Source organism: Melanerpes formicivorus, unplaced genomic scaffold (assembly GCF_026170545.1).
Source record: "Melanerpes formicivorus ecotype bairdi unplaced genomic scaffold, bMelFor1.0.p_v2 SCAF_457, whole genome shotgun sequence".
NCBI classification, from domain to species: Eukaryota; Metazoa; Chordata; class Aves; order Piciformes; family Picidae; genus Melanerpes; species Melanerpes formicivorus.
In genome coordinates this window covers 37,918-48,847 of record NW_027142809.1, presented here as the reverse complement: position 1 = coordinate 48,847, position 10,930 = coordinate 37,918, and the positions used below count along the sequence as shown (strand labels likewise).

Genomic DNA, 10,930 nt, shown 5'->3' with positions numbered 1-10,930 from the left:
CTGGATGAGCCCCAAGTCTCCAGTGCTGGTACCTGGGCGCCTACCTCTGTCTCTGGGGTGGAGTCCTCCTAACCACAGGGCAGCCTCGCCTGCATTCCTGCTCCCTGAGTGACAGCTCCGGAGCTGCTCGCTGCGGCCCGAGCCTTTGGCAGGGGAAAAGATGCCTCCTGCAGGGCCAGGGCAGACTCGCCCTGCAAATCTCCCTACTTAGGGAGAGCCAGGTCGAGGAGCCGGCAGCCGAGGGCTTGGCACCAGAGGGTGTTTTGCTGGGGAGGGTTTGGGAGAGCAGCGAAATTGCCAGCTTGCATCTCCTCAGATGTCTGAGCAACATCCTAGCACGGCATGAGGCAGATAATGAAGGCTTGGAAGCAGGGACAACCCCAGCTGGATGAAGATAGAGGCAACTCCAGGGCTGTGCTCAGCTCCCAGAGCCTGGGGATGACATCAGGCTCCGCTCAGGAGAAGCTTTTCTGGCGCTGCCTGCAAGGAGAGGCTGCAAGGAGAGCTCTGCAGCTCCCCTGACGCTTGCCCCAGCTCAAAGCCAGGCTCCAGCAGTGGGGGAAGACTCAAGAGGGAGTCTGTGACCTCCTTGTGCTGGGCTGGCAAGGGCACCAGGAGGACTACTCGGTGGGAGGCAGCTCTGGAGCGGCCACAGGCAGCCTCAGGGGTACCAGATGGAAGCCATCAGCTCTGGGAGCCATCAGAGGTGCCCAGGGCTGGGCTTCCCACCTGATGAAGTGCAGCCAGGAGCTCAGCTTTCATCTGCTCAAAACTATGAGGCTGGCTCTGAACCTTCTACCCAGCAAAGCCTGGAGGTCTTCCAGCCCCAGGCCCTCCTTGCCACCCCCAGCAGCAGTGCTGGGTGATGCCAGCCAGGGACAGTGCCATAAGTGCCAGGCAGCTGGGGGCATGGCCACGTGGCAGCACCTGGCTGCATGCACATAGAGTCATAGAACCAGTCAGGGTTGGAAGGGACCACAAGGAGCAGCCAGTCCCAACCCCCCTGCCATGGGCAGGGACACCCCACACTAGATCAGCCTGGCCAGAGCCTCAGCCAGCCTGGTCCAGGGCCCCAACCACCTCCCTGCACAACCCAGTCCAGGGCTTCACCACTCTCATGGGGAAGAACTTCCTCCTCCCCTCCAGCCTGAATCTCCCCACCTCCAGCTTCAGTCCATTCCCCTTGCTGGTTCCAGCCAAGGAACATCAAAATGGGGACTGTCCCCTCACCCCCTCCTCTCCCTTCCCCTCCCCCCCCTCCTCTCCCTTCCCCTCCCCTCCTCCTCTCCCTTCCCTTCCCCTCCTCTCCCTTCCCTTCCCCTCCTCTCCCTTCCCCTCCTCTCCCTTCCCCTCCCCTCCTCCCTTCCCTCCTCTCCTCTCCCTTCCCCTCCTCTCCTCCTCTCCCTTCCCCTCCCCTCCTCTCCCTTCCCCTCCCCTCCTCTCCCTTCCCCTCCCCTCCTCTCCCTTCCCCTCCCCTCCTCCCTTCCCTCCTCTCCTCTCCCTTCCCCTCCCCTCCTCTCCCTTCCCCTCCCCTCCTCCTCTCCCTTCCCCTCCCCTCCTCCTCTCCCTTCCCCTCCCCTCCTCTCCCTTCCCCTCCCCTCCTCTCCCTTCCCCTCCCCTCCTCTCCCTTCCCCTCCTCTCCTCCCCTCTCCTTTCACTTCCCCTCCCCTTTCCCTTCCCTTCCCCTCCTCTCCCTTCCCCTCCCCTCCCTCTTCCCTTCCCCTCCTCTCCTCCCCTCTCCTTTCACTTCCCCTCCCCTTTCCCTTCCCTTCCCCTCCTCTCCCTTCCCCTCCCCTCCCTCTTCCCTTCCCCTCCTCTCCCTTCCCCTCCCCTCCTCTCCCTTCCCCTCCCCTCCTCTCCCTTCCCCTCCCCTCCTCTCCCTTCCCTTCCCCTCCTCCCCTCCCCTCCTCCCCTCCCCTCCTCCCATTCCCTCCTCCCCTCCCTTCCCCTCCTGCTCCATTCCTGTTGACAGGAAGCCCTTGGCCAGAGGGGGCTCAGGGGGGGACTCCAGAGCAGTTTTCTCCAATTACTTTGAAACTCCCCCCAAATCCTGGCAAGGTCTGGACACTGTCAAGGGGAAAGCAAGGCTGGCTGGGTGTCCATCAGCTCAACCATCAGCTGGGAAGCAACCCAAGGACTGCAGGCTCCTCCCTCCCAGGTCCCATTCCAGATCACTTGTGGCCATGACAAGAAAAATGGAAACATTCCAACCCCAAATGTCCCTCCCTGCCCCCAGCCTGCTTCTCTTGAATGATGGCAGGGGCTGATGTCACAAGGAGGGCACAGGAAAACTGTTGGGGGTCTGGGGGTTCCCCACCCCCTGATTTAATGGAAAACAGTGAAAAATGAAGGAATAAAAAGTCCTCCTAGCAGCTTGGAGCTGCCCTTTGGAGGTTGGTTGTTGGGTGCCAGTGGAGCTGAGAGCTTGGAGTTGCTCTTTGGAGGTTGTCTGTTGGGTACCAGTGGAGCTGAGAGCTTGGAGTTGCTCTTTGGAGGTTGTCTGTTGGGTACCAGTGGAGCTGAGAGCTTGGAGTTGCCCTTTGGGGGTTGTCTGTTGGGTACCAGTGGAGCTGAGAGCTTGGAGTTGCTCTTTGGGGGTTGTCTGTTGGGTACCAGTGGAGCTGAGGGCTTGGAGTTGCTCTTTGGGGGTTGTCTGTTGGGTACCAGTGGAGCTGAGGGCTTGGAGTTGCCCTTTGGAGGTTGGTTGTTGGTTAAGATAGCAAGAAGAATGCTTTGGGTCCAAAATGATGTGGTCCAGGATGACTTGGGCCAGGATGGTTTGGGGCCAGGATGGTTTGGGTCAGGATGGTTTGGGTCAGGATGGTTTGGGCCAGGATGACTGGGGCCAGAATGACCTGGGCCAGGATGGTTTGGGGCCAGGATGACCTGGGCCAGGATGGTTTGGGGCCAGAATGACCTGGGCCAGGATGGTTTGGGGCCAGAATGACCTGGGCCAGGATGGTTTGGTCCAGAATGACCTGGTCCAGGATGGTTTGGGCCAGGATGCCCTGGGCCAGGATGGTTTGGGGCCAGGATGACCTGGGCCAGGATGACTGGGGCCAGGATGACCTGGTCCAGGATGACCTGGTCCAGGATGCCCTGGGCCAGGATGGTTTGGGCCAGGATGCCCTGGTCCAGGATGGTTTGGGTCCAGGATGCCCTGGGCCAGGATGGTTTGGGGCCAGGATGACCTGGGACAGGATGGTTTGGTCCAAAATGACTGGATCCAGAATGGTTTGGGCCAGAATGATGTCTCCTTTTCTTTCCCTCATTCCACCTCCAGAGCTGTATGTAAGCCAAGCTTGAGCAGTGGTTTGTAACCCTGCAAGCTCCAAGCTCATCCACCCAGCAGGAAGAGGCATGGAGGAGGCCAGCCCTCCAGGTTGCCATCTGGCTCTGGCTGTCTCTTTGGAGGCAAGACAGGTGAGGGCTGGTTCTAATTGACCCCAATTCCTCCACTCACCCCAATTGCTGAGGAGATGGCTAAATAGCAGCCTCCAAATCCGCTTGGAAGGGCCCCAGGTGTCCTGGTGCCCTATGGCCTGGGCTGGAAACCTCTCAGCACCTCCTGTCTGCCTTCCAAAGAGCCCTTGACAGTGCTTCCCTTCAGAGAGGATCTGTCAGGCTATGAAGCTGAAAAGCTCTGGATCAAATTCTTGATTACCCTGGGATGGGCACAATGAGGGCTGTCAGCACACAGCAGCTCAGGGCTGGCACTGTCACAGGGACCAAGGTGCTCACATCCCACCCAGGGCAAGCTGACTGCTGGGGAGGGGCAGAGCACAGCAGTGCTCTGGGGCTTGGGGCTGTCTGAAAAGGCTAAAACCAGGTCAAAGCTCCTAAGTGTCCTTTCAAACACGAGCTGGGCACTGGTAGGAGGCCAAGAGAGGTGTCTTGGTTAGGAAGAAGTGGGAGCTCTGCTCAGCTCCATGGCAGTGCCAAGGGGAGGGGAGGGGGAGCTTCAGCAGACCATGAACTGAAAGGGTGAAGAGGTTTTGGTTGTCATCTGAAAGTCCTGGAGTTGCCTTCCCACCCCAGGTCAGGAGGCATGAAAGCCTGGATGCAGGTTGTGCAGAGAGTGGCTCTGAAGGAAGAGACTTGGGGGTGTTGGCTCCCCAGGAGCCAGCAGTGTCCCCATGCAGCCCAGCAGGCAGCTGGGTGCTGGGCTGCAGCCAGAGCAGTGTGGGCAGCAGGGCAGCAGAGGGGATCCTGCCCCTGGACTCTGCTCTGCTCAGACCTCACCTCCAACCCTGCCTCCAGCTCTGCTGTCCCCAGCACAAGTGGGACACAGAGCTGCTGGAGAGAGTCCAGAGGAGGCCACAAAGATGCTCCAAGGGCTGAGCACAGGCTGAGGGAGCTGGGGGTGTGCAGCCTGGAGAAGAGAAGACTCCAGGAGGACCTCAGAGCTGCCTTCCAATAGCTGAAGGCATCCTCCAGGAAGGCTGCAGAGAGACTTTTCCTGAGGGTGTCTGGAGCCAGGCCCAGGGGGAAGGGTTTGGAGCTGAGGGAGAGCAGGGTTAGAGTGGAGCTGAGGAAGAAGTTCTTCAGGAGGAGGTTGGTGAGACTCTGCAGTAGGTTGTTCCAGTTCCTCCAGCCTGGTTCATCCTTCTTGCAGGTCTTGAAACCTGTGAAAGGCACTGGGAGGTCACCAGGCACTGGGAGGTCAGCTGGCACTGGGAGGTCACCTGGCACTGGGAGGTCACCAGGCACTGGGATGTCCCCAGGCACTGGGATGTCCCCAGGCACTGGGATGTCACCAGGCTCTGGGATGTCAGCTGGCACTGGGAGGTCAGCAGGCACTGGGAGGTCAGCTGGCACTGGGAGGTCAGCTGGCACTGGGAGGTCAGCAGGCACTGGGAGGTCAGCTGGCACTGGGAGGTCAGCAGGCACTGGGAGGCCACCAGGCACTGGGAGGCCACCAGGCACTGGGAGGTCAGCTGGCACTGGGAGGTCAGCAGGCACTGGGAGGTCACCTGGCACTGGGAGGTCAGCTGGCATTGGGAGGTCAGCAGGCACTGGGAGGCCACCAGGAACTGGGAGGTCACCAGGCACTGGGAGGTCAGCTGGCACTGGGATGTCAGCTGGCACTGGGATGTCAGCTGGCACTGGGAGGCCACCAGGAACTGGGAGGTCACCAGGCACTGGGAGGTCAGCTGGCACTGGGAGGTCACCAGGCTCTGGGATGTCAGCTGGCACTGAGAGGTCAGCTGGCACTGGGATGTCAGCAGGCACTGGGAGGCCACCAGGAACTGGGAGGTCACCAGGCACTGGGAGGTCACCAGGCACTGGGAGGTCAGCTGGCACTGGGATGTCAGCTGGCACTGGGATGTCAGCTGGCACTGGGAGGCCACCAGGAACTGGGAGGTCACCAGGCACTGGGAGGTCAGCTGGCACTGGGAGGTCACCAGGCTCTGGGATGTCAGCTGGCACTGGGAGGTCAGCTGGCACTGGGAGGTCAGTCAGCTGGCACTGGGAGGTCAGCTGGCACTGGGATGTCAGCTGGCACTGGGATGTCACCAGGCACTGGGAGGTCACCAGGCTCTGGGATGTCAGCTGGCACTGGGAGGTCACCAGGCTCTGGGATGTCAGCTGGCACTGGGAGGTCAGCAGGCACTGGGAGGTCACCAGGCTCTGGGATGTCAGCTGGCACTGGGATGTCACCAGGCACTGGGAGGTCAGCTGGCACTGGGATGTCAGCAGGCACTGGGATGTCAGCAGGCACTGGGAGGTCACCAGGCACTGGGAGGTCAGCTGGCACTGGGAGGTCAGCAGGCACTGGGAGGTCACCAGGCACTGGGAGGTCAGCTGGCACTGGGAGGTCAGCAGGCACTGGGAGGTCACCAGGCACTGGGAGGTCAGTCAGCTGGCACTGGGAGGTCAGTCAGCTGGCACTGGGAGGTCAGCTGGCACTGGGAGGTCACCAGGCACTGGGAGGTCAGCTGGCACTGGGAGGTCAGCTGGCACTGGAATTGTTGGCAGTTCTGAGCTGTGTCAGTTGGAAGGGGATGAATTTCCCCCCTCTGCCCCCACAGACCCTCCACCCCCAGCCTGGTTATCATCACACTGGGGGCAGCATGCCCCAACCAGCACAGCCTCCTCACCTTCCTTCACCACAGTCCCTGGGGCAGCAGAAGGCCTCTCTTGCCTCTGCAGGTGCCAGTGGCTCTCCCCCTTCACCTCTAGTGCAGGGAAAGACCTTCTGAGGCTCCTGCCCTTTGCTGCTCCTCTCCTGGTGCTGCAGCTGAGGCCTTGAGCAGGCAAGAGCAGTTGAATTAGGATAGCATTAAGCAGGTGCCCATGGGAGGGAGCTTGGAGTAGATGATCTCTAAGCTCTCTTCCAAGCTGAGCTACTTCAGGAGTCTATGATTCCATAAAGCTTGGAGCAAGCTTGCCTGATGTGATGGACACCCAGCAGACCATCTGCTGGCCCTCAAGGACCATGGGCTCCAACTCTGGCTCTGTCTGAGCCTCCATGTGCAGCAGAGCACACAGCACAAGGGGAGCAGCCTGTCCCCAGCTGCCCACCCACCACTAGAGGTATGGAACCCACAGCAGAGGAGGTCTCACCTCCACCCCATGCTTGCATGTTGCTACTGGTGCCCAACAGACAACCTCCAAAGGGCAACTCCAAGCTCTCAGCTCCACTGGTGCCCAACAGACAACCTCCAAAGGGCAACTCCAAGCTCTCAGCTCCACTGGTGTCCAACAAACAACCCCCAAAGGGCAACTCCAAGCTCTCAGCTCCACTGGTACCCAACAACCAACCTCCAAAGGGCAACTCCAAGCTCTCAGCTCCACTGGTGCCCAACAAACAACCTCCAAAGGGCAACTCCAAGCTCTCAGCTCCACTGGCACCCGACAAACAACCTCCAAAGGGCAACTCCAAGCTCTCAGCTCCACTGGTACCCAACAACCAACCTCCAAAGGGCAACTCCAAGCTCTCAGCTCCACTGGTACCCAACAACCAACCTCCAAAGGGCAACTCCAAGCTCTCAGCTCCACTGGTACCCAACAAACAACCTCCAAAGGGCAACTCCAAGCTCTCAGCTCCACTGGCACCCAACAAACAACCTCCAAAGGGCAACTCCAAGCTCTCAGCTCCACTGGTACCCAACAACCAACCTCCAAAGGGCAACTCCAAGCTCTCAGCTCCACTGGTACCCAACAACCAACCTCCAAAGGGCAACTCCAAGCTCTCAGCTCCACTGGCACCCAACAAACAACCTCCAAAGGGCAACTCCAAGCTCTCAGCTCCACTGGTACCCAACAACCAACCCCCAAAGGGCAACTCCAAGCTCTCAGCTCCACTGGCACCCAACAAACAACCTCCAAAGGGCAACTCCAAGCTCTCAGCTCCACTGGTGCCCAACAGACAACCTCCAAAGGGCAACTCCAAGCTCTCAGCTCCACTGGCACCCAACAAGCAACCTCCAAAGGGCAACTCCAAGCTCTCAGCTCCACTGGCACCCAACAGACAACCTCCAAAGGGCAACTCCAAGCTCTCAGCTCCACTGGCACCCGACAGACAACCTCCAAAGGGCAACTCCAAGCTCTCAGCTCCACTGGCACCCGACAGACAACCTCCAAAGGGCAACTCCAAGCTCTCAGCTCCACTGGCACCCAACAGACAACCTCCAAAGGGCAACTCCAAGCTCTCAGCTCCACTGGCACCCAACAGACAACCTCCAAAGGGCAACTCCAAGCTCTCAGCTCCACTGGTGCCCAACAGACAACCTCCAAAGGGCAACTCCAAGCTCTCAGCTCCACTGGTGTCCAACAAACAACCTCCAAAGGGCAACTCCAAGCTCTCAGCTCCACTGGTGCCCAACAAACAACCTCCAAAGGGCAATTCCAAGCTCTCAGCTCCACTGGTGTCCAACAAGCAACCTCCAAAGGGCAACTCCAAGCTCTCAGCTCCACTGGTGCCCAACAGACAACCTCCAAAGGGCAACTCCAAGCTCTCAGCTCCACTGGTGTCCAACAAGCAACCTCCAAAGGGCAACTCCAAGCTCTCAGCTCCACTGGCACCCAACAAACAACCTCCAAAGGGCAACTCCAAGCTCTCAGCTCCACTGGCACCCAACAAACAACCTCCAAAGGGCAACTCCAAGCTCTCAGCTCCACTGGCACCCAACAGACAACCTCCAAAGGGTAACTCCAAGCTCTCAGCTCCACTGGTGTCCAACAGACAACCTCCAAAGGGCAACTCCTCTTCCCATTCCACGGGAAGTCCCTGCCTGGCACGGCTCCGTGGGACATCCATCAGGTGGTGTCAGCCTCGATGTGTGTCTCGGCCTTGCCCTCTTCCCCCTGCGATGATGTCAGGGAGAGGCTGGCCCAGTGGGCAGCCAAAGATCTGTCACTGGCGCTGCCAGAACTAACAACAAAGACAAATGGAGCCATCAGGGTAAATGGCTCCTAATGGGCTGCAGGAGGCAGTTGCTGGGCCCTGCTGGCTGGGCACCACATGTGAATTCTTCTCTAATCACTCCAAATTGGTCCAATTTGTCGGGGAGCTGTGTCAGGGACTGGTGCACCAGCAGCCCAAGAGCCTCCAAGAGCAGCAGAACCCTGGCATGGAAATAATTTTGCACTCGTGTGGATGCTTCCTGGGGCTCCAGTGACCAAAAGAGGTGGGGAGGAGGGAGAGGGGGTGGGGGCCGGGGGAAAGCAGAGAAGGAGCCAAGAGGAAGCAGCAGCTTTCAGCTGGGGGACTGGAGGCTTTTCATCATCTTTCACTTAATGCTTCTTGTCTTGAGGAGGAGAGAAGAGAAGGGGGGGGGAGAAAAAAGCAGAGGAAAAATAGAGAGAGGGATGTGAAGAGATTGGATGTGAATGGGTGAGAGGGTGAGGCTCCAGGGGATGGGCAGCAACAGCCTTGACCTGGCATTGGAAACACACTGGGGTTTGCTGGTCACAGGAGGGACTCCACTCAGGGAAGCTCCAGGTCAGCTGGAGCTGGCTGAGGTGGAGGAGATGTTGTAAAAGGAATACTGAGGGGAATGAGCCCAAAGGAAGGACCACAGGGGGTGGGAAAGAACCTCTGGAGGTCATAGAACTGTCAGGGCTGGAAGGGAGCTCAAGGCTCAGCCAGCCCCAACCCCCTGCCACGGGCAGGGACACCTCACACCACAGCAGGTTGCTCACAGCCACCTCCAGCCTGGCTGCAAACACCTCCAGGCAGGAGGCTTCCACCACCTCCCTGGGCAGCCTGGGCCAGGCTCTCACCACCCTCCTGGGCAACAACTTCTTCCTCACATCCAAGCTGAATCTCCCCACTTCTGGTTCTGCTCCATCCCCCCCCCAGGCCTGTCCCTCCCTGACACCCTCACAAGTCCCTCCCCAGCTTTCTTGTAGCCCCCTGCAGGTGCTGGAAGGCCACAAGAAGGTTTCCTCAGAGCCTTCTCCTCTCCAGACTGAGCAGCCCCAACTCTCCCAATCTATCCTCAGAGCAGAGGAGAGGCTGCTGTAAGGTTTCTCTGCCCTCCTTCCACGCCTGGGAGTCTCCAGCACTGTGCACTCTTCTCCAGCCTAAACCTCCCCTGGCACAGCTGGAGACTGTGTCCTCTTGTTCTGCTGCTGCTTGCCTGGCAGAAGAGCCCAACCCCCACCTGGCTCCAGCCTCCCTGCAGGGAGTTGCAGAGAGCAATGAGGTCTCCCCTGAGCCTCCTCTTCTCCAGGCTAAGCAACCCCAGCTCCCTCAGCCTCTCCTCCCAGGGCTGTGCCCCAGACCCCTCCCCAGCCTCATTGCCCTTCTCTGGACACCTTCCAGAGGTGGTGCTCAGGGATGTGGTGCAGCAGTGGCTCAGGCAGAGTTAGCTCCTGGGTGGACTTGCTGAGCTTAGAGATCTTTTCCCTCCATGACGATTCTGTGACTCCAGCAGCAGCCCAGAGCCAGCAGAAGGTTGAGACCCAGAGCCTCCATCTGGACCCAGCCAGGAGATTAAGTCGCACCTGCAGCCTGAATGGCACTGGGAAGATAACAACCAGCTTCCTGCAGCCTTTATTCACACAAATAAGCTACTTAGCACACCCCCAGCCCCCCCCCTAAGCCCTGCTCCCCTAACCCCCTGCCCAGCCCCGCCGGGACCGGCGCAGCCCTCACACCCGCCAGTGAAAAGCTGCATTGTTCTGCCCCTACCTTGCCTTCACCTCTCGCCTCTGAGCAGAGGTTAGGGCTCTAATTATCTTGCTGCCTGCCTTCTGGACTATCAAGACATTCAATCAAAGGTCACCTGGGTCACCTCTCATTGGGAAGAGGAGAAGTCACCAGGAAGGTAAAGTTTCCGAGCATCCTTTGATGCTAAGCTGAGCAGGAATGAGAGCTCAGCTCTCCCGGGACAGCCTCTGCTCTGCTCTGCTCTGCTCTGCTCCTAGGAGCTCATGGGGCAGGAATGAGAGCTCAGCTCTCCTGGGACAGCCTCTGCTCTGCTCCTAGGAGCTCATGGGGCAGGAGTTAGAGCTCAGCTCTCCCGGGACAGCCTCTGCTCTGCTCCTGCCTGCTCCTAGGAGCTCATGGGGCAGGAATGAGAGCTCAGATCTCCTGGGACAGCCTCTGCTCTGCTCCTAGGAGCTCATGGGGCAGGAGTTAGAGCTCAGCTCTCCCGGGACAGCCTCTGCTCTGCTCTGCTCCTGCCTGCTCCTAGGAGCTCATGGGGCAGGAGTTAGAGCTCAGCTCTCCTGGGACAGCCTCTGCTCTGCTCCAAGGAGCTCATGGGGCAGGAGTTAGAGCTCAGCTCTCCTGGGACAGCCTCTGCTCTGCTCCTAGGAGCTCATGGGGCAGGAATGAGAGCTCAGATCTCCTGGGACAGCCTCTGCTCTGCTCCTAGGAGCTCATGGGGCAGGAGTTAGAGCTCAGCTCTCCCGGGACAGCCTCTGCTCTGCTCTGCTCCTGCCTGCTCCTAGGAGCTCATGGGGCAGGAGTTAGAGC

At 59.5% G+C, this 10,930-nt stretch overlaps 1 protein-coding gene across 1 annotated transcript; it reads left to right on the top strand.

Moving 5' to 3' along the window:
• Positions 1-6,584: 6,584 nt before the first annotated feature.
• On the top strand, positions 6,585-8,151 carry LOC137459921 (uncharacterized; the record flags this gene model as incomplete). Its single annotated transcript, XM_068170605.1, has 1 exon — positions 6,585-8,151. A coding segment is annotated over exon 1 (1,567 nt), but the record flags the coding sequence as incomplete, so codon positions are not given.
• Positions 8,152-10,930: the final 2,779 nt, after the last annotated feature.